General features: G+C 46.9%; 1 protein-coding gene across 10 annotated transcripts in view; it reads right to left on the bottom strand.

The window, feature by feature from the left end:
• CLEC16A (C-type lectin domain containing 16A) overlaps positions 1 to 23,779 on the bottom strand; it is a 213,248-nt gene that overhangs the window by 137,536 nt on the left and 51,933 nt on the right. For 7 of the 10 annotated variants that reach the window (XR_005016419.1, XM_036825124.1, XM_036825132.1 and 4 more), the window contains 3 exons: positions 20,940 to 21,171; positions 6,101 to 6,230; positions 2,156 to 2,256 (listed from right to left, as the gene is read on the bottom strand). Coding sequence is in view for 9 of the 10 variants with exons in the window: in XM_036825124.1 (XP_036681019.1) it covers positions 2,156 to 2,256; positions 6,101 to 6,230; positions 20,940 to 21,171 (463 nt within the window). In the remaining variant the exon portion in view is untranslated. The remainder of the gene's footprint in view (positions 1 to 2,155; positions 2,257 to 6,100; positions 6,231 to 20,939; positions 21,172 to 23,779) is intronic. The other 3 variants (XM_036825125.1, XM_036825130.1, XM_036825131.1) reach the window with 1 other exon arrangement.

Here is a 23,779-nt window from a genome sequence, read left to right as displayed (position 1 = left end):
TGCAAGAGTTCAATCACTGCGTAGTAAAGTTTGACTCCCTGGGCCGGAGCCAAGGGTTTATGACAGGGAAGTTGGTGGAATCAGGTCAAGTTAGAATGGTGGGTGCAATCCAGATACTCAAAATGGCAGGTACAGGAGACTGGAGTTCAAGGGAGAGAAGAAAGCACCAAAGGTTTCTGAACAGGGGAAGGACACGGTCAACACAGTCTTACAGAGAATCACCCGGCAGTGCTGTGGAGGATGGATTATAAAATGGCCGTGTGTTTGACCCCTCGGGGAGGCTGTGATCATGGCCACTGGGATGACGTGTTCAGTATCTCTCTTGCTCTCGTGCCTTTGGTTCTCGCCTCCAGCACCTCACTTAGAGCCAGGCACTGAGTTGTGCTCAGTTAAATTCTGCTGATCAGACAGGCTGAAGAGGGAGAAATGACAACACCTGATGACTAAATGCTGGGCTCAAAGGAGGGAAAGAGCTAAAGGTCGTGGCAGTTTCAACCTTGGCTGGCAATTTCAACTGAACCAGAAATGGAAGGAAGTGTGATGAGGTCAGGGTATATCTTGGGGGGATGAGTGTGGTGTAGACAGACTGTTTCAAAGTGGAGCTCAGTCACCTAGGTAGAAGTCTCCAGCGTGCAAGGGTCAGGAGTTCAGACTGCAGGGCTGGAGTGAGGCGGGCTTGGAAGGTGAGGGTCGGGGGAACGGCAGGCGATCCATGGGTGGGACCAACTCCCATCGGTCAGGCTTGGAGTTCTGTTTACTCCCAGTAACTGAGGGCTCCCGTGTGCCAGTCACCAAGGCAGGAGCTGGAGGGAGTCGCAGAAACCATGGGAGTGAACGAGATTGTGGAGGGAGGATTCGGAGCCTGCTATGCATCTTTTAGAAAAGTCTCGGGCTAGATCTACACCCTTGCGTGTGAGCACAATGACTTATACAGGAGAAGAGCCATCATGGCCAGTCCTGTCTCTAGTGGGAAAAGCCTGGAAATAGACTCAGTGTCATTCAGTAAGGGGATGGCGGAATAAATGATGGCACAGACACAGGATTAAAAAGCACGAGGCAGTTCTATAGGGATGGGAAGTGACATGTTGATACATGACGATGTGAGAAAAACAAGGCACAGAAGAGACAATAAAGAATGAACCTCCATTCATGTTGGGCAGGGGGTGGGGAACCCACATAAATAAAATAATATACACTTGTACTTGGGTTTGCATGGATATCTTTAAAAAGACACACAAGAAACTGTTAACATGAACTGCCTGTGAAGAGAACTGGAGGACAAACTTGAGAGAGGAGGCCTTTTTCACTATATTTCCTTTTGCCACTAATCAACTTATTTATCATGATTAATGATTTAAGAGTAAGTACATACTTTATGTTGAGTGCTTTCTAAATGACTCCAGCCATAGGCTGTCTTAGTAAAACCCACCTCCAACTACCTCCCAATAAGCTTATGAAAAACCTACTAAAACAAAACTTGATGCAAAGTCTCATCTATGCCAAGCCCAGCGCTTGGCAGGGTCCAGAAGGAATATTCTTGATTTCTTCTTCAAAGAGATTCTGATGTGGTGCTTTGAGAACTTGCCCGTGTCAAGCCAGGTGGCACACACACCAGCGACTGTTCTCAGAGAGGAAGTAAATGAATGGATTCTAATCAAATCTGTCAGCTCCGCGGGAGTCTGATCCTGACCACTCGGCCTCAACAAGGGAAGCCAGAGAACCACACCTTTCTTCAGAAAGGAAACCTACGCTTCCACACAATCCACTCAGAGTCTATTTTAGCTCTGAACCCAGAACAGCACATCAACTTTTATAAATAGCAAAACCAAGATTACAATTTGACTGATTTCTGTTCTGATGTTAGGAAAGAGGTAGGAAGCCTAAGTCAGTTGTAAACCAAGGGGTTGAAAGCAAACCACAGTGCGAACAGTCATGCTGGGTTGGACGGTCAACACTTGAAACTCCCCCTCTGCCCGCCCCAGCCCCGTGCCGCCTGAGTAACCGATTCCTGTGGCTTTAGTCTGTAGAAAAGCACCTGAGAAATTCTAACGAGGCTGAAGAGAAGTTCTGTGGGAGTCTGCCAAAAGCAGAAAGGAAATTCTTCAAGGAAAGCAGCTTTCCTTTGCCCTGAAGGCAGACAAGCTGAGCAGCTTACCTTTGTTATGAGACATCGCGTACAGGAGGCAGAGCACGAAGAGCGCGTGGTAATCGTCGTCTGGGCTGTCCAGGGCGTGGTACACCATATCCAGGAAGGGTCTGGAAAAGAGGGGCACGCATGAGCCTCACCTGCACACGGGAAGCAGCTGCCTTAGCCCTTTACAGCCCCACCGCCAGCATGCAGCGCGTCCGCCGTGTGCCCAGTCCAGCACCAGGCCTGGAGGACACAAAGGGGACTGAGAGGCAGGCCCCGCCCGTGCGAAGCTGCCGTCTCCAGGATAAACCGACTAAGGAACGAACCAACTGCTTAATCACTCAGCATCGTTCACCCGCTGTCCCAGACACTGCGGATAAATGATACCAAGTCTCTGGTCTTGCGGCACTTCCATGCCAGTGGGCAGACAGAGAATGGACACGCCACATCATCACTTCAAAGAGTGACAAGAGAATGAAGAAAACGGGGCAATGTGATAGACTCACAATAGCAGACATGGCACCAACAAGTCTGAACAATTTTAGAATGTGGACCCTGGAGCAAGAACTGCCTAGGTTCGACTTCTGATTCTGCCTCTTCTTAGCTGCAAACCCTTGGGTACGTTACCTAAAACTTTCCCCCATCTGCAAGATGGGGATTAAACCCTTCGGGGTTACTGTGAAGATTCAAGTGAAATGACAACAGAGAGGCATTTAACACAGGCCCAGGCACAGGGTGGAAAGTGCTCATACATGAGAGCTGCTGTGGATGTCTATTTTGAGTATTCCAAGGGCACTTCTCCAAGATCTCACTTTGGCAGGTCCTGGCCCAGTGATTTCTTGGGCTGACCTTCCCGGACTGGAAGGGATCGATAGGAAGTCTCTCGCCTGATGCTTTGTGGGTGAGATCTATAGAGTGGCTGCAAATATCACAAACTGCACACCCTGAATGCTGCCCTTCCAGGTGAAGGGCCTGGCCCGGAAAGACTCTTCAACACGAGGATACTAGAATATGCACAGGTCTGGCCTGTAGGCAGGAGGCTCTGATCCCATGACTGTCTGCGGCTGCTCCCGGATGCCAGGTTGAAGCCAAGAGAGCACAGCAACTCAATGAGTGACCAAGGGCACACTTTACCCCTGGAAGGACACAAGCTACTGTCAACACTGCTGACTGGGCGGGGGAGCGGGGCGGGGGGGCGAGATGGTGCAGCAGAGAAACAGGGAGACTATTCACTGCATAACATTTTATACTTTTTTGAATTTTGATACTCCACAAATGTATCACCGATTCAAAATATTATATTGAAAAATGCAGAAGCAGTGAAACGCACTTGTCATAACATTTCAAACAAGCACGTGACACACAGAAATTAAAGGAAGAAACTTTTAAGGAACATTTACGTTCAGGCTCTATTTCTCTGGAGCCCCAGATCTGTCATCACCATTCAAATGCGCGAATAGTCTTGCCATGTGTGGATCTGTTTTTTTCTAAGCCCCTAGCAATAACGCTTCCAAACGTAAGAGCAGGATAAAGTATAAAACACTTTCTTGTAAGCCAGCTGCTTGGAATTTGGACTGTACTGTCATTTGGGAATAATAAGAATAACCAAATGCCCAGTAGCAGAGGGAGGGCTGAGTGGATATACCATCTTTCATGAGACGAAGTATTATGAAGCCATTAGAATTTTGTTTACTAAGAGTACAATAAAGTGAAAAAGATGCTTGGGGTTTGATATTAGAGAAAACCAAGACTAAAAAGTAATATACATGGCTATTGGGGGTATAAGCTATTGGGGGGAAGAAGGGCCGAATTCCCACTATATTGGCATTGAAAACTGACTGGCAGGAAATCACCAAAATGCTAATAACAGCTGCCTTTGAGTTATGGAGAGCTTTTTTTCCTTCTTTATACTTTTCAAGTTTTACATTTTCTGAATGTGTATTACTTTTTAAATTTTAAAAGGATTTTTTTTTTTTAAAAGAAAAGAGAGAATGTTGTGAATGGTTTCTGGTTTCTTAAGCCTATATTTAACCATGAATGCAGATATAGCCCACAGTGTATGGCGAATATAAGGACAGTTCCACTTTGTACTATGCTGTTTCTTTGGACAAGCAGACCAATGTCAAGATCCAATTCATGTCAAGGACAAACTGTCCCCTCCCTCATCCTCAGTGCCCTCCTCCTGGCTCAGTGCAGGAGGTGAGAGGACAGAAGTCCGTGGCTGTGTCTCTGACAGCCAACAACTCAATACCTTTGCAAAGGTATTGGCAACTCTCCACGAGGGCCAGTCTCTCCCTGGCACCTGGTCTCAGAGCACAGCGCAGCTCCTGTCCAGAGTTCCTGGGGGCCACAAATTTGCATGTGGCCCAACTTAAGACACAGGATCAGCTTCCATTATGAACCATGTGGTAGAAGATGCCAAAGTCACCGAAAATTAAGAAACAATCTCAATCAACTCTAAGAAAACCCCTCTCTTCACTAAAATTCAGGAAAAAAAGAAGTCTCAACTCCAACACTCCAACGTAACTTTCTGGTCGGTTGACTTTTTGTTTTTGACACTACATGGGTATTTTTCCTCCTTTAGGAAAGCTACAGTATTACCATACTATGCAAAATACGTGCTGTTTCCATTTATTAGATCCTAAGAAACTGAACACATCATGGCAGTATTCATGGAAAAGCAGCCGCTAATATTCTATTAAGCAGATGCGCCTACATTAGCTTAAGCATCCCCCACGACATGTCATTTTTGGTTTTTCAATGATTCATATTCGAATTAAAGCCGTGCAAGCACCTAAAGGTTGCTTCCCCCTCCCTTTCTGTGTTTAGAATGATTTTCTTAATTTTCAGAGCTTCAGGTGTCACATTTTGTTGTCACAACACAAAGTCAGAAAGGTCCTTGTCAGTACAACTGACAGCCCACATTGTGCTGCAATGATTTTTATTTAACCAAAACTAAAAGTGGCTCCCCTGTGCAACTGATAAAAATTAATCCTGTCTGTTAGATAATTGAAACACGTGTCAAGAAAGAGATAAACAAGACGCGGAGGAAAAAATTAGCCTGCTTCGAGTCTTCACTTTAAGTTGCATTAATAAATAGGATGCGTGTGTGTGTGTGTGTGTGTGTGTGTGTGTGTGTTTCATCCACCCCACCGTGAGAGTTCAGGAAGTGAATGCCTTGCAGGCTGACAGAGAAACCATGTTGCTGTGCATTTATTACCACTAAGATGGGATTAGGAGGTTATCGCAGGCATCTGCGCAGTAGGGCCATCTGATAAGGATGAAGAAGCCCTCCTAACAGTTTGCTGCAACTTCAGGAGCAGCCCTCCACCCAATTCCTTCTGGAAGGGGTGGTGCTACAGCAAGGCTGCAGGCAATGTGGCATCTGGAAGCTTTCAGAGGACATAGTTTGGGCAGCCATCACTGAAATGAACAATCAGGCAAGAAGTTGAAAGTGGACAGCAGCATTAAATCCAGCATTAAATCGTGCAGGCTGAGTCACGAGGTCAGGCCCTACGGACAGTGGTGCACGTGGCGGCAGCAAATGCATGAAATCCAAACGCTTTCCCCAAGGGGATCCTTTCTGGGGACAGCAGAGTATGGCCAGGAGCGGCCAGTACCAGGCCACACCCGTTAGGACGCGGCCCAGCACCAAAGTGCTTGGGGTGGTGGTGCCACGCCTCGGTCACTCATTCCAAGGGGTGGATACCACGGCCTTGAGGGCCAGCTCTGCCCCTGTGGCCTCTCGAGAGGAGCCGTTGTCTCCGGTGGAGAAGAAGGACGGCTTGGCCGGGAGGCAGAAGAGGCCATCAGCGGGGGGCGGGGGCGGGAAGAGGCCTGGCTTATCCTCTGTGGGCACCCGGCCAGGGCACCCCCTTCCACAACATCCCAGAGACCAAGCAGCGGTGCCCGACCCCCAGCCCCCGATGGCTGGCTCGATGGCAGCCCTCCCGCAGCCCCGGCGACTACCTGCTCCACTGGACGCTGTCCAGGCCAGTGGCGGCGCTCTTCTCCTCGTCCGTGGTGTTCTGCTCCTGCACCGAGGTGCTGGGCGCCAGCTCCGGGAGCTTGCTGCGCTCCATGATTACCATCTCTATCTCTGGAAGCAAACACAGACACCAGGATGAGCCCACACGGCCCCGGACAGAGCTTTACAGACACTCCCGTGCTCAAGATGGAGCCTGGCAGACCGCTCCGCACGCGTCCAGCAAACGCTCGACGGCGGTGGTGGAGCCCCTGCAACACGCACGCTGGGGGGAAATAAGACCGAGGCCTGAACCTCTCTCTCCTTTCATCTTGGCAGCGTCGAGAAATGGGGCCCTGATTTTGACAAGAAAGCACAGATTGCAATGATTTATTTCAAGATTTTTTTCTTCAACAGTTATTTATTCTACTTTATTGATACCATGCTTCCTTCCCAGAGGAGTTGAGGAGCGTGGAAGAAATGACGCGTGGTTAATAAAAGATAACCAAATTCGCTGAAAATATTCTGAAACTGTTTACGCTGTAGAAAGGCTCTGACATGACCGAAGCCTTTGTTTTCCCTTCCCACTTACAACTTCCAGAAAGCAGAGAGGGGGAGGGACCTCGTTTTACTTTTCCCAATTAAGTAGGGGCAACTTTTGTAGCACCTGACTTGAGCACCGTGTACATTTTCATTTTGAGAAAAAGGTCTGAACCAACAAAGGAGAACATCCTGAGTTAGAGGTGGACGGTTGTTGTGCCGTGAGGTGTCCTGTTACCAGAGTTCCTTGATGCACAGGTGTGGACCTTCAAATACTTAGTTCTTAGAACCCAGAGTTCTGGTAATGCCCCCCATCTTCGGGAGACATGATGAGGGGAAACAGATGATGAAATGTGAATCTGCATCTCTGTTCAGGAATGACGGGCCGCGGACCTGGGCTCTGCCATGGCCTTGCCATCGTCTTCCCCTGGACTCGTGCAGGAACCCCCCATGTGGCCTCTGCTTCTCATCTCGCCCCCCTAGTTTGTGGTCCACACCGAACCAAGTGATTTTAAGTGGAAATTAGCCCAGGTCCCCTTCTGCCTTCCTATCACACTCAGGACGGAATCCAAATGCCATCCATGGTATCAAGGCCTCGCCACGGCCTGGCCCCCATCCACCTCTGACCTCACCTTGGGGCCCTCCCCGCCCCGCCAGCTGTGCTGAGCTTCCTTCCCACTTGTCTTTGACCGGAGTGAGTTTGTTTCTGCCCCAGGATCTTTACAGGGCTGTTTGCTCTGCCTGGAATGCTCTCACCCCAGTCCTCCCTACCCAGGCACGACTCAATCACATTATTCGGGGCTCAGTTCAAACGTCACCACCTCAGAGACGTCTTCTCAGACACCCTCTCCACTGGTTTTTCCTTTACCTCTTTTAGTTATCATGAACTAAACTCCATACTTCATTCAGACTTCCTTAGTTTCTCCCTAATATCCTTTTTCTATTCTAGGATCCCATCCTGGATATCACGTTATACCCAGCTGTCATATCTCCTTAGGCTCCTCTTGGCTGTGACGGTTTCTCAGAGCTTCCTTCCTTACAGTTTGAGGAGACTGGTCCTCATTTTGTAGAATGCCCCTCAATCTGGGGCATTCTGACTGACGTTTTTCTGATAATTAGACTGGGGTTATGGGTTTCTGGGAGGAAGACCGCAGAGGGGAAGTGCCCCTCTCATCACATCCTACCAAGGGCACAGGCTATTGACATGACTTATGGCTGTGGATGGTCATCTGAATCATTTGGCCAAGCGAATGTTGGTCAAGTTTCTCCACTGGAAAGTGACTTTTCCTCCTCCTTGCATCCCACACCCTTTGAAAGCAAGTCATTAAGCACAGCCCACACTTAAGAATTAAGGAGTTCTGTTCTGTCTCCTTGAGGGAGGAACAGCTACATAAATTACTGGGAATTCTCCTGTATAGATCTGTCCCCTCCCCCCCATCTTGATTTTACTTTATAGTATGTATAACTACAGGTATCCCCACCTTTTCGAAAAGTTTGCTTTAGGCCACTTTGCTTTTACGAAAGACCTACGTTAGTACCTGTTTTTCTAACCGAAAGAAACCCGAAAAGGATTTTCCCTTTTACAAAAATAGGCAAAAAGCAGAAATAGCACTGAGCGTTGGTGTTGCAGCAACCGTTATAGAGGCGGCAGGCACCGCAAGCAGCGGGAGCGGCCCCGCCAAGCTCCTTCCCGTGAACCGCACTCAGCACCTCAGCGTCAAGCTGCCGTAGCTCTGAACTGTGTCTGGGAGCATTGGTGCTCTACCTCCATTTATTTTGCGCATCTGTTACCAAGATGATGTCCTAAGGTAATTGCGTCTTGGCTTTACGCCATCTTGTCCTACGAAAGGTTTCATAGGACCGCTCTACTTTTGGATCCCGGGGGGGAAACCTGCACCTGGATTTTCTGTTTTCTATTTATTGGTTTGCTTGTTTCTTGTCTGCCTTCCCCCACTAGGATGTGGACTTCATGAGAGTAGCTGCCTTATCTGTCTTGTTCTCCACCAGAACTCCAGTGTCTAGTCCAAGGCCTGGCACACGGCAAGTGCTCATTACACATCTCTGGAGTGGAGCAATGGATGACAGGCCACCGGGGGAGGTTTTGGCGGCAGGCAGGGCTGGCAACGCTGCACGGCAGCTGTGGCGTGCAGGGCGCCCCACCCAGCCTGCGATCAGTGTGTGCACAGTGCCTGCACCGGGGAGTGTCGCATCCTCGCCACTTTTCTGGGACTCTGTTAGGCGTGACTGTGCTTGCGGCTATCCTCTGGCTTGAGGACCGCATCCCCACATGCCCACGTGGGCCCGGACCCGGGGGAGGGGGCTTACTCGCACCAGGCCCTTCCCTCCCAATGTGGTCTGGAGTCAGACGCCGCAGATCAGAGTCTCCCACAGGGCCGACCCTCTCACACAGGTGGGGGCTGACACACGATTTTTAAGTGGAATGTGCCTGCATAGTTTTGTATTTATTCTAATGTGCATTAGAAGAAAATTCTAGCTGCACAGAAAACCTGTTCTTTTGTGGATGTTACTGCTTAGGATGAAGCTAAATTTAAGAAAAAACAAGTGAATCAATTCACCAAGAGCTACGGAGTAAACAGCGGTCCACGCAGCCTGCGGCCACGGCAAAGGGTGGGAGGCGCTGCAGACTGCTGTCTGAGAAGCACCATTCTCTCCCGTCCTCGCATCCTCCCCTCCACCAGCCTCCTTCAGGTGCCTCCCAACTACCCCCGTCTTCTCCAAAGTGGGGTGCAGACACACTTCAGTAGGTATGCCAGATGATTCGCTAGGCAGTACCTCTTTTATTTTTAATTATTATCATCTTTTAAAAATCTACTCTGTGTTATGATGTACGTAACATTTGTACATTAATACAGATATGTATAGTTTATAATAAATGTATATCTATTGGGGAGATGCATGTTCAATTACGTATTTATCTGTGTTTACTGCTGGGGCGTGCCATCAAAGACATCTGAGGACTACCAAATGAGATGATGGTGCCAGTCTCCGGCTTCTGCCCTGTGACCTTTGACCTGCTTCCCATACTACTGCGAGGCCCCCTTCCTCGTCGACTGCCTGGCTGACACAGCAGGAACTCAGCTCCAAGGCCTCCCCAAGGTTCCGGGGCCAAGCCCTAGTGCCTCCACCTGCTGTGACATGGTTGTCCCTTTTTGGCTTTTTAATCTCCCTGGACACTCTGAGAATTCTGGAATAGAGGAGAGGTTAAAGATAATCCAGTCTAGTGCTCACCAAACTTTGTTGAGCAGGTGCATATTAAGTCTGAACGACAATCTCCCAGGGCACCACCATGGTAAGAGATGAGAGCAGAGCTGCTCCAGGTACAGAGTGGGTGGGCGGCTTCCCTCACGGCCTCCACAGAGGCCCCTGAAGCTCCTGCCTGGAATTCTGGAGCTTCCCACAAAATGGCCTGAAAACCACTAGTTTGGTCCTGGATACTGAATCTGAAGAAGCAGAAACCCAGCAGTATAATGACTCAACACAGCTAGAAAAGCAGCCGCCGCAGAAGCCAAGCCTGCTCCCCCTCCCACCTCCTAGGTCATGTCCCGGTGCGGAACCAGGCCCACGAGGGACTCTCCATGCACGAGGAGGTTCCCGAACCTCGGCTGTGTCCCCCTGGTTCTCACAGCTGCACCCCTGCTCCCCTCCTCCAGCCGGCACAGCTGTGGGATGGGCTGCCCCGCTTAGTTTTCCAGGTAAAATATACAACGCTTCTTCCAAAGCCAAACAGGTTTTTCCCCTTCTTTTAAACAATTTTATCCACACAACTCTTAAAAGTAGTGATGCTTACCTAGGTCTGCCAGCTCCCTGCAATTGTATGCAAAACGCTATGTGGGCATGAGAGGAGTGGCTAATAGGTTTTTGAGGAGAGGGTCTCGCCAGATTCTCACCGTTCCAGAATGGATTCTACAGCCATCTTCAAAAGTGGCTGCCGAAGAGCATCTGGCCTGTCTTGGTGATTGAGGGTCAAAGGGCACTCCTCTTTATGCCACACCAGGACGGCCGGCATGGTTCTGCACAGCCTTCTGGGCCCCCCACTGCCACATCTCTCTGCTGACACTACGCCCGCCTCAGTGAGGCCTAGCTCCCCTCCCAAGGTGCATTCGTCACGCTGCTGCCACCAGGGAAAGCAGACCAGTGGGCTCACGTGGACACAGATTTCCACTGATGGTCCCTGAGGCCAGGACCTAGGTGCTGATGATGAATTCCCAGGGGGCGCCATCTGAACCTCAGTTATTAGGTTCTTTACCATGAGCTCCCACCCCACCAGGTTTCTGTTTTGGAGTCTGAAGGGACTGCAGCAACACCCTAGCCCAGTTTTGCTCAAACTTCAGTCATTTGCCTGCCTTTACAATTTCTGCCATGTCTGTGTGTTGCTTGTACTATTTGTTATTTACTTAATCATTTTATTTGAACTCCCACTTTTTTTTTTTTTTTTTTTACTTAAATACATTTTCAACGAAAACTTTAAATCACTCCTATATCCTTCAATTGAGCAATCCCACTCGCAGGAATTTATCTGGAAGATACACCTCCAACGATATAAAAATGCACACCTACAAGGGTATTCAGTGCACTGTTATTTGTAATTGCAAAATACTGGAAACTACCTAAATGTCTGAGCATAAAGATTGGTTGAATCAACTATGGTACGCACAGTGCAGCTGGGAAAGGAATGAGGAAGATCGCTGGTGAACTGATACGGAGTGATTTCCGGAGATAGTGCTAAGTGAAGAGAGCCAGGTGCCAAAGAGCATACATTGTGGACTATACCCTGCGTGTAAGAAAGAAGGGAAAATAAGGAAGCATACCTACCTCTGCAGCTTTTTACACAAAGAAACGCAGGAAGGATATTCCAGAGAACAATAAGTTAGCTATCTACAAGAGGGAGGGGAACAGGATGGAAAGAATGTGGGAGGAAGGACACTTCTTTGTACAAACCCTTTCGCAAAAGTTTTGAGTTTGTTAACATTCCAATTATTTTTTAAAAAATTAAATCAATACGAATGGGAAGGGAGAACCCTAAACTAAAACAAACAAACAACAACAAAAAAGACCAAAATATATTTCAAATGAATACCATACCTATCCTGAAGGGGGAAAAGAAAGGAAAGGCAGACAGATCCAAGTAGTTCATGACACAATACTTGACTCTATACCGTCAATTTGTGGACGGGGGATACATGAAGTATTTGGTGGTGGTGGGGAGCGGGAAACTGCAAACAACCCTGAACTCTTTATTTATCAAACAATAAGCAGTTCTGGAACTTTTAAAAGATGTATTATAGGATTGAGCAAATCGTAAATGTTTTGATGTCACTGGGAGCCAGGGCTCTCGCTGTAAAAGAAGAGACATACAAATCTGGAGTGGGGGAAGGCAAGAAAGAACCCTCTGGGAATTGACTGGAATTGGAGGAATCGGTAATGTGTATTTTGTATACATACATGTATATATTTCCTAGCCCTGTGCATTGAAAGGGCCAAAAAGCAAGACACCCCATGTAGTCATGAGCACATCTGGTGCCCAGATCTAACACCATCGCCCATTGAAAGGAACCAGGGTTTTTCAGAGAAAGTAACCCGGAGGAAGAGCACAGTAGGTGGGAAATGAACCTGGAATACCTTGTTATGACAGAAAGTGTCAGGACTGATTGAAAAAAAATGATGGGGGCAGATCACAAAGACATAGGAGCCAGCTTGAAAGGGTTCTCAAGGGCCAAATCTGGGATGATTTGAGTATCAAATTAATTAAACACAGTAATGAAATATAAACCACTAAAAAACTGGAATCCATGAGTCTGTGCCAAGAAGAGATAGATAAATAAATAAATGAATGGGAAGAAGGAAGGAATCTTGCTTACAATGGAATACTGAGTGCTGACACTGGAAAACCAACATTCTACCACCATCCTGGTAAAGACTGGGTCAGCAAGAATCATCAATGAATGCCATATCTAAAGGGGAGTTTTTTTTAACTGAAGTATGGTTGACTTACAATATTGTGTTAGTTTCAGGTGTACAGCAAAGTACGCATACATATATATATTCTTGAACATATATATATATTCTTTTTCAGATTCTTTTTCATTATAGGCTATTACAAGATATTGAATATAGTTCCGCATGCTATACAGTAGGTCCCTATTGTTAATCTATTTTATACAAAGTTGTGTATATCTGTTAATCCCATACTCTTAATTTATCCCTCCCCACCACTTCCCCTTTTGTAACCATAAGTTTGTTTTCTATGTCTGTAAGTCTGTTTTGTAAATAAGTTCATTTGCATTTTTTTAGATTCCATGTATAAGGGATATATGATATTTGTCTTTCTCTGTCTGACTTACTTCACTTAGTACGATAATCTCTAGGTCCATCCGTGTTGCTGCAAGTGGCATTATTTCATTCTTTTTTTATGGCTGAGTAATATTCCATTGTACATATACACCACATCTTTATCCATTCATTTGCTAATGAACACTTAGGTTGCTTCCATGTCTTGGGTATTGTAAATCGTGCTGCTGTGAACATTGGGGTATGTGTATTTCCAATTAGAATTTTTGTTCTTTCTGGATATATGCCCAGGAGTGGGATTGCTGGTTCATATGGTAAAACTATTTTTAGTTTTTAAAGGAATATCCATACTGTTTTCCATAGTGGCTGCACCCAGTTTATTGGGTTGGCCAAAAGGCTCCTTCAGTTTTTAAAGTAAAAATAAAAGACATATTTTTCATTTTCACCAAGAACTTTATTGAACAACATATTTACCATTTTGTTCCCCTACCTTCTGCCATTTTTCAGGCAGCTTCATAATTCCATCTTCCCAAAACTTTTTATCTTTTTGAGCAAAGAACTGTTCCAGGTGCCTTTTACAGTCTCCAGGGAATTGAAAATTTTTCCATGAAGAGAATTTCGTAAAGACCGAAATAAACGGAAATCCGAAGGTGCAATGTCTGGTGAATATTGCAGATGAATTGGAACTTACCAGCCAAGATATAACAGTTTTTGCCTGGTCATCGAAGAAACATGCAGTCTTACATTATCCTGATGGAAGATTATGTGTTTTCTGCTGACTAATTCTCGATGCTTTTGTGCTGCTTTCAGTTGGTCTAAATGGGAGTAGTATTTGTTGGAATTAATTGTTTGGTTTTCTGGAAAAAGGTCATAATAGAGGACTCCCTTCCAATCGCACCATATATACAACATCACCTTCTTTGGATGAAGACCAGCCTTTGGTGTGGTGGGTGGTGGTTCATTTCGCTTGCCCCACGGTCTCTTCCATTCCACATTATTGTACAGCATCCACTTTTCATTGCCTGTCACAATTTGCTTTAAAAATGGAACGCTTTCCTTACGTTTAACTAGAGAATCGCATGAGGAAATACGGTCAAGAAGGTTTTTTTCCGCTTGACTTACGTGGAACCCAAACACAAAAGCGATTAACATAACCAAGCTGGTGCAGATGATTTTCAACGCTTGATTTGGGTATTTTGAGTAGGTCGGCTATCTCCCGTGTGGTATAACGTTGATTGTTCTCAATTCATGTCTCGATTTGATCGCTATCAACTTCAACTGGTCTACCCAACCCTGGAGCATCGTCCAGCAAGAAATCTCCAGCACTAAACTTCACAAACCACTTTTGATATGTTCGATCAGTCACAGCACCTTCTCCATACACTGCACAAATCTTTTTTTGCGTTTCAGTTGTGTTTTTACCTTTCTTGAAATAATAAAGCATAATATGCCGAAAATGTTGCTTTTTTTCTTCCATCTTCAACATTAAAATGTCTACATAAAAATTCACCAATTTCGATAAGTTTTTTTTTTTTAAATGCACACTGATATGACAGCTATCACAATACAATCTAACAAAATTGTTTCAAATGAAGTTAAAGACAACTAAGCACTACTGGAGCCATCTTATGGAAAAAACCAAATGAAATTTTTGGCCAACCCAATACATCCCCGCCAACAGTGCAGGAGGGTTCTAAGGGGGAATTTTAATGAGGCACAGGATATCTGCATTATCTCCAAGTGTTTCCCCATGGATTGCTAATTAGTTGCTAAGAAAAGGGAAAGTAACGATACAGTGCAGAAACTAGGCCATACCTTAACCAGGTGGCCAAAATTAACATCACCTATGAAGGACAGACAGAAGGGCATCATGTGCCTCCAGATGTAAACAGGTGTTCTTTATACTATTTTTGCTTTTTTTTCACCTTTTATAAATTTGAAATTATTTTCAAATAAAATATTTTTAGCAATTGCTACAATCAGCATAAAACCAGTATAAACAGAAAGCAACTGTGAAAACATACACACGATGAATAAACAAAACAGTGCCGAGGCCTGTTGTGCGCATGGAAAGGGGAGATGAGGGAAAGTGAGGGGGTGTCAGACACATACACCCACCACGAGGCTCCCCTGAAGCTGAGCTCTCGGCAAAAATCCTCACACTATGGTCTTCAAGGCCCTCTCCGTCCCACCCAAAGCCATCTCCATGTCCACAGTCGGGGCAACGCTGATCTAGCGGAATCTCTGCAGCTTACGGAAGGGAAACTGAGGCGCAGAGGGATCAGGAGGTGGGCTCTGCCCCTGGCTGCTGCAGGTGCCTCTTCCAGCTCTGCCCGTCAGCTGTGTTGCGTAAACGAGCATCTGTGCGATATCCGCTCCTGTGCCAGGCACCGTGGCCCATGATCGTGAAGGCTCCAGCACCCGAGCCTGCTGGTGGGGGGACCCCTCACACCACTGAGTTTTGAGCCTCTGGGAGTGGAGGGACATGCCTGTGAAGCTGCCAGGCTGGGAGCAAGAACTCAAATGTCCAGCTCCTCTGGCTTCAGTAGGCCCTGCCCGGGCCCTCCTTGGCCTCTATTGTGTCCACAAAAACCTCCAAAAGCAAAAGAGGATCTGCACATCCATATTCACAGCAGCATTATTCACAGTAGCCAAAAGGTGGAAGCAACCCAGGTGTCCACCAATGGATGGAAGGATAAGCAAAACGTAGTATATCCAAAAAATGAAATATCGTTCAGATTTAAAAAGGAAGAAAATCCTGCCACACGTTACAACATGGATGAATCTTGTGGAATGATGCTCGGCGAAATAAGCCAGTCATAAAAAGACAAATACTGTATTGATTCCACTTATATGAGGCACCCGGACTAGTCAAATTCATAGAGCCAGGAAGCAGAGTAGTGGCTGCCAGGGCAGGATGGAGGGAAAATGGGGAGATGTTTTGTGGGTACAGTTACAGTTTGGGATAATGAAGCATTCTGGGGCTGGAAGGTGGTGATGGTTGCACCACGATGCGAATGTGCAGGAGAGGCCTGAGGACTCTCAGGACCCAAGGACGTCAACCTCCGTCCCTTGATATGACAACTCTGGCCCAACCCGTGAGCTTCCCCAGTACTCTGACACACTTGATTTTTTTAAATAACAGCCATAATTCATCAACTTCCCGGGATGATGGGCATTCTAATCTGATTAGTATTTGGTAAATGAAGTGCTTTTCAGGGAAATGACAGGCATGACCTCCCAACAGTCTTTGACTTGCCAAGTTCAAGGATTTTCTCAGTTGTCCTCTGTGGTCAACATTCCAGCAATCACGGCGAGGCCAGACAATAAAAAGAGGGGAAGGGGATGATAAGAAAGCCTTCAAAAGAAGGTTAAGGGAAAGAGGAGAAAGCTGCCCTTGCTGGTTACCTAGGAAATATGGGAAGGACCGCATGCTACTGGCTGGCTTTGGAGCAGAATTGTAAGAGGCCAACAGAGCCTGGCAATGACAGGGTGTGTATGTGCTGAGTGTCTGGGGTACCCCTTCCTTTGCTTTTATTATCGTTTACTGGACAGCACGAGATTGAATGCAGAATGTTTTTTCTGGGAAGTTGCTTTTCAGAGGATTTGTCTAAACTGACCTCCAATCCTTCTCCTTATACTAGCTAAGCCCATTGGAAAAGCTGGTGCTCCCACACCTCTCTACCCCAGTGGCCCACGCCCCACCACAACTCAGCCACCTCGCTATTCGTTACAGAAATGAACAGAGAAACAGGCCCCACAGAAACTCGCCGGGGTGACCAAGCACAGAGTCCCCCCAGCCAAGCTCAAGTCCCCCTTCCAGGCCCCTTCCTCTGCTCTTCATCTTGCCAGGGCTCCTATTCAGTGCTCAGGTGTCACATGCTAAATGCTGAGGCACCGACGTTCTCACTGCTGACGACCTGAGGGCTGGGCATCGTGTAGCCCCCGTATCGGTAAAGAAGCACAGAAAGGGTGATGACTTGCCCAGGGTCACACAGCTGCTCGGGGGCTGAGCCACAGGCATCTGGGCTCACAGCCCCGACCTCCTGATAGCTAGTCCCTGGCTCGCCCCAATCAGAAAACTGCCGGGCCTGGGGTTGGCTCTGGCTTTGCAGAAATGAGGCCAGGTTCCATTTCATTTCAGTAGAAACTTCAAAGGAAAGAAAAAAAAAAAAAAAAAAGCCAAGCTGGGGATCCAAACTCCTAGGCACCCCCAACGCCCAGCTGACTTGGCAGGTTCAAAGTCAGTGCCATTCTCTTCCCTCCACGCCCATGTGGGGATTCAAGAAAGGAGTAAGCTTTGAAGGTCAGGCTGTGAAACTGATGCCTACACTTTTTCCATAAGCAAAAAACCTATTTTTCCATAGGCCAAACGCTATTTTTCAAACAAGAAGTTCAAACGATTCATTCTCTTGTCCCAGGTCCATTAATTAAGTTACTGCTCTAACTGAATCCAAAAAGAGATGACGGTCCTTCCAGACTGAAGAGGAGACTGACGTGGAAGTGCATCTGGATGGACTCGCCTCTGGCCAGAGGGACCAGGGCACCCTGGTCTTCCTTTCAGCACTCAACTTCTGAAAAGTGAGGGGGCCCTGTGATTTCTTTTGGTTTCAGAATGAGCTGCCCATCACTTGGGACCTGAGGCAGAGCACATTTCTTTGCAAATTGGGGGTGAGAGTGGAGGGTCCAGGGGTGCATATTCATTTCACACAACTTCCTTGTCAGGGCTTAAATGTGGAGGAGGTGTGAATTCTGGGTGCTGCCTTTGTAGACAAAAAACAAGTCAATGCCACATACAAATCAGGTCATGGCAGAATTGTGACTTGTGACCACATGTCTTTTGACTCCTGTGCTTTACACCACCTTTTTAAGTAAAGATTTCACCACTGAAATGGGTGAAAATGTCAGGGTATGAAGGGGGGCACTGGCGCCAGCATCTCTTTACTCAAAGAGTCAAGGCTGTCAGCAAGCCCCTAGATCCAGGGACAATGCAAGAAAGCACGCTAGAGAAGAAATAACTTGGAGGAGAAAATAGCCACATGTCCACCTCAAAACAGGAAGGGAATGGAAAAGAAAAGAAAAAAAAATACAGGAAGGGAGAAGACGGCCTGAGGAAAATGGCGGAGTACACAGAAATAGTGTGGCTTTCTAAGGGAACACCGGCTGTCTCTGCTGGCCTGGCACCCACGCCCCCTTCTTCTGATAAACGCACCTCATTTCTTTCTGAGGCAGTCACCTTAGGGTAGACACACAGGGCCTGGCCAGTCAGCACAGAACATCCCTCTACAGGGCGGGCAAGCCAGGCCCGTCAGCAGCAACGAGCATCGGCTCCCAGACTTCAGCTGCAGCCCATGGGAAGGAGCAGCTCCCTTTCCACTCAGTGGCAGGCTGGCAGGATGCGAGCCTCACACTGCCAATGGTCGTCTGTGCACCCGGTCCAGCCCCGCCCAGGCCTCCCAGTCCCATGAACAGTAATTGCCTTTTTTGCTTGAGCTAGTCTGAGTTGAGTATCTAAATCTTGCAACTACAAGAATTCTAACATAGCCTCATTAAAAAAAAAAAAAAAAAGTCATTACATTTCCTACAGTCACAATTTCCAGATGGGGAAAATGAGGTCCAGAGCTTGAGGAGACCATCCAAGGCACACAATAGGTCTAGCTGGCGAGATAGGACCGTAGGTCACATCTCCCATCTCCTAGGCACCTCCCCCATCTACACTGTCCTCTGGCTTGAAACTGAGTGAGAAAATGTGCCTGACACCCTTCCAAGTCACAGCAATTAACAGCTGTGCGGTTTTACCCAAACATAGATACAGTCTAGGGAGAGAACACCTTCAAACAGGAGAATAACTAAGAGATCAAATAAACAATTCAAAAAGCCCCAGAATACAGCTGCTGCTGCCCAGTTAGGTGTCTCTTTGCTGGACAGGCCTGTGAAAGTTGTATTTAATTTACAGTGAGCTGGGTGGGAAGACAAATATGCATTCGAGAAAGCAGGAGGGCACTACAAAGCAGAGGGGTCGTGGAGAGCCTCGCTCCACCAGGCTCTGAAGTCTGCATCAGCCGTCCAAGTAAAGCCTCTGGGGAAATTCCTGGGCCCTGCCTGGCACAACCTGGCTGAGTAACCGCCCAGAAAACAGGGTTTTGGAGGCTGGTGAACATTTCTCCCCATGCCCCCTGCACAGGGCAGGTGGGCCCAGCCTGCAGGGAGTCCTTCCCCCGACCCCAACCTGGGAGCTGGGATGGCAGCCTTGCTGAACCTCTGAAGCCCCTGTGCGCCAGGACTGGGCCGCCTGGCTGAGTCATTTGATTGTGTGTTTGAGGCCAAGCCTGCCCTTGTCCACACCACGGTTAGTCACGGCCCCGGCGTGGTTAGACAGCAGCCCTTAAAAGGACTGGAACAAAAGAGGTAGCATCTTTCCAAAACAAAATTGACGAGAACACAGGGTGCAAAATGGGGTGAAGTCGTCCATTTTCCCCCCCGTATGGCTACAGGACAGCTAAACCTAGGGGTTTAAGCAGACAATTTTCTCCCAAGTTAGAAAAAAAGTCAAAACGATCCAAATAAGCAAACACGTATGGCTTACCTTGTGTCTGCCCCTCACCTCCCCACCAAAGTGACATTTGTTGGCAAAGGTTTCCCAAGCCAAAAAGGAATTCCTAAACCAAGATGCCTAATGCACACTTTGAACAGAAATAAAAGCGTACTAGAGACCTCAGCCTTAAAAAGAGGGCTGGTGGCACTGGGGAGACACTCTGGTTATACTTATCGAAATGTGATCGTGGCATTCGCTGAGAACTGCCAAGAAAATCAGAATGGGGCCAGCAGGGTGGGGATGGGGTGGGGTTTGGCTGCCCAGTTGCAGCAAACTCCCCAAAACAAATGCGTTCTCAGTCACTGATTTACTGAGCTGCTCTGTTTTCCAGCTTCAGAGGCCCTGGATGCCCACAGTCCGGGCTGATGGGCTGGGGAGCTGGCTGCAGAGCAGCCACTGCTAGCCCAGGACCCAGGAGGATGGCTCGCAGGAAATGCTCCCCACACCCCCAGCAGAACACAGCTGGGAGCTGAGGAGAGCCCGTGTCTGTCCCAAGAGGTGTGGTGGGAGCTCCCCTCTGGTGAGCAGAGCCCCTACCCCACTTGATCCCATCACCTCCTCCACCCTGAGTGCCCGGGGCCATGGCCAGAGACCCCATCTGTGTGGCTGTGAGCCCGGCCCATGACACAAGCAGCTGGACAGTTCAAGCTTGCTTCATCCCAGAGCAGACAACGCTCTCCAGATGGAGGAGGTGTTAGCATCTAAACGAGAGGGAGGTGAAAAATAAACCAGAATCATTCCTGACAAGGGCAGAAAAGAGCACAAAACGATTCTGTTTATTGAGCACATAGGCACCAAACACAAGTGTACCTCACTCTAAGCAGATGAGGGCTTGAAAAAAAATCTTAATGTAAGAATCTAGGGGATTATATTTGATCATTTGATGCCAAAAAACCATAATCTTATTAAAAGCACCTAATTTCATTAAACATGGGCCATTTTTCTTCCTGCAGTGCACTGGAAATAATGACTTCTGTCAAAAATCATAATCCCGGGTTATCGGGAGTGATAAGAACAGCAGTAATGATAAAGATGACAATAATAACAGTAGAAACAGTAGCAGGAGATACTTATGACATGTGCCAGGCACTGCTCTGAGCATGTTACATGTATTAACCTGTTTAATTCTCTTAATAACAAAGTAAATACTATTTGTTAGCCTCTTTTGACAGATGGGGAAATGGAGGCACGGGGCTAAAAGGAAAGGGCCTTGCTCCAGGCCACCCATCCGACGAGGGCAGGCCTTGAACCAGATCTGCCCACAGCTGCTTCCCAGTGGCTGGCTGTGTAGAATGAGGTACACCGGTGCCTGGAATGACAGCTGCACCCACTGACACACAAGGGGGACCAGACACAGAGGACAGCCTGGCTGTCAGGTCGGCGTTCACGGGCGCACTCACCTTCACTCTCCCCACTCGTCTTGGTGCCTTTTGAACCACCCTCTGTACCTTTAGCCTTCTCGGCGTCTTCTTGGGCATCCTCGGCAGGCCCTTTCTCCTCATCTTCTTCCTCCCCAACGTTTTTGTAGTTGGGTCTCTTTTGCACCCGCCTCTTGCCCTTGTGCTTGTTCATCTCAAGGGACCGCTCTAGCGTCTCGGTGGGTTTAATGAAGCACCGAATGCTGGGCTTGGCCTGGAAAGTCGAACCAAGGTAACAGACGGATTTGAACGTTGCAATCTCACTGGCTCCTATCAAGCTTCCCGAGAGTTTCTGCCCCAAGAAATTCCTTTCAATACAACAAATTCTACCTCCTCGTTGATTATTATGACTATTATTAACATCATCACTATTAAATAATCTAAACCATAGCACCAGCTACCATTTATTGCCCACAGTCCTAAGTCACTCTGCACTTAACCCACACCAGCTCCCTGCTTCCCAAAGGTCAGAAACACACTTTCAATACTTTTATGGTACTTTCTATGTGCCCAATGCTGTTCTAAGGGCTCTGACTATAGTATCTCACTTAAAGTTTACAAAAACCCCACAAAATAGTACTGTTGTTATGCCCGTGTTATGCTCAGATGACAAAACTGAGGTTCAGAGATGTTACGTGACCGCCCAAGGCCACACAGCCAGGAGGTGGCAAAGCTGGGATTCAAAACCACTTACCATCTGCACAATTTATGTCTTAACCACAGCACACTATTAACTTCTAATTTAAATATATTTATTTTAAAAGGAACTGTATATCACAACAGAAATGGAACACCAGTGTACCTTGCTAATATAACAATAAAAAATAGAAAAGAAAAAGCAAGGTGTATTGGATGTAACCAAATGCTGGCTCTCTTTAGAAGGGGAGCCTGGCAAGTATGAGTGATAAGTTAAAGCTCGTCCCTAAAGGAAGCTTGCCCCCAAGGAAGACGTTTTCCCCTGAAAAGTCGGAAGGCTTCTAAGAGAAATGAAAAAGACCTGTGTGTCACCATGGTTCATATCCTGTATTGTGGAAAACGTGGCTGTATCTCAGTCCTCATAGCAACCATGAGATGTAGGGATTATCAGTCCCATTTTACAGATGAGAAATGAGGCTCAGAAGGGTTAAGTGACTTGCCCAATGTCACACAGCTACTGAGCTGCAGAGTCAGAATTTGAATTGAAGCTTGCCCAATCCCAAAGCCCAATCTCTTTCTAAAATAATAGTGCTTCATCAGGAGCTCAAACTCAGTTCCATGTTTAGTGCTCTTTAAAAAGTATTTACATGCAAATGAACCAGGTCTAGAAAGTAGCAAAGACCACAAAAAAAAAAAAAAAAATTGTCCCTGATTTGTTTGGGGCAGGATTCTGATTGAAGTGTTTTTCTCCAGGGTCTGGATGATATTCAGACATCATTTTGTCATTGAAAAACAGAAAAGTTTTAAAGTAAACTTTTCCATTATCTTGATATGGTCTATCTATCTTATGAATTTACCCCAAACAACCACCAATTGTGTTCTGGGGGCCACTTGCCAATAAGTGGAATGTGCTCCAAGAACACAGATTAATTTCAATAACACTCAAAACAAAACCTAATTGAAAGTTAAATTAGCATCTAAATCCAGACATTAATTTTTATTTACCTACTTTGGATTATTCATCCACAAAAATGACAGATACATTGAGACATGATTCTACTGTCCAAGAAACCCTGATAGTGCATTACAGATGCCAATAACCAAGAGCCCAGAGACGGGAGCGTTCCGGGCGCGCACCACTTGACAGACAGCATCAATCAGAGCCCACTTAGGAGGCTGTGCGATTGAACGCAGCGCCGGATGCCCCCCTCATCCTCTCCTAAAGGACCCAAACCCGCTAAGTTAGGGCCCCAAGATGAAGTGACTGTTTCCTCTGATCACCACTTACTCCCCAGTGAATTTTAGAGCATACCATACTCAAAGCTTTTCAGAAACAGAAAACTGAGACCAAACGCAGAGCAAAACGCCACTCAGTTAGAAGCTGAGAGCAGAAATTCACATGGATAGATGTAGAAACCTCTCCCTGAGCTCTGTATAGACTTCGATGTACAGAACAACCGGCAGCACTAAGGGAAGCGGAGCAGTGCACGAGTTCCAGGGCTGGTCAGAGCGGTGTGAACCCCAGCTGAACCCTACATGAGCGGCGGGGCCTCTCCAAGCTTCTGGCTACTTGTCTAAAACATGGGGCAATTCTGGCTTCCTAGAACTAAAGGAAATCAGGGATAGAAAGTTCCTTCAGAGCCTGGCAATGCACTAAGCAAACAACAGTTACCTTCCTTTTCCTGACTATACTAAAAAAAAAAAAAAAGTCAACTGTGAAAATGAATTCAAAAACTTTCCAAGGGGTCTGCTTTTCTCCATGATCAGGTGTTGGGGAGGGAGGGGGGAAGGATGCTTACCAGGGACATTTCAAACCTTTAAAATGCAACCTACACAGTACATAGCTGGAAATAACCTAAATGCCCACCAACAGGGGAGTGATTAGGTAATTATGGTCTGTCCATAGAGTGGGAATCCACATAGATGTTAAAAAGACTGAGGACTTTTTATATCTAGATAATGCTGATGCGGAAACAGCCTCAGGATAAAAAAGCAAGAACAGGAAACAAAGCAGAGTCCCTTTTGGGTAAAGCTTTATGATGGTATAAACACAACTTTTCCTGGAAAGCTGCATAAGAATATATTAGCATTTCATGTTTGGGAAAAGAAAGAAGGTAGGTGGTACTGTGTGTGCACACCCACAGAAGTGCACTTAAGAGTTTTTCATTTCTATACCTTTCTGTTTG

The sequence above is a fragment of the Balaenoptera musculus genome, chromosome 15, assembly GCF_009873245.2.
Source record: "Balaenoptera musculus isolate JJ_BM4_2016_0621 chromosome 15, mBalMus1.pri.v3, whole genome shotgun sequence".
In the NCBI taxonomy this organism is placed as follows: Eukaryota; Metazoa; Chordata; class Mammalia; order Artiodactyla; family Balaenopteridae; genus Balaenoptera; species Balaenoptera musculus.
The sequence above is the reverse complement of the archived record's forward strand: the minus strand, read 5'-3'. Positions and strand labels throughout refer to the sequence as shown.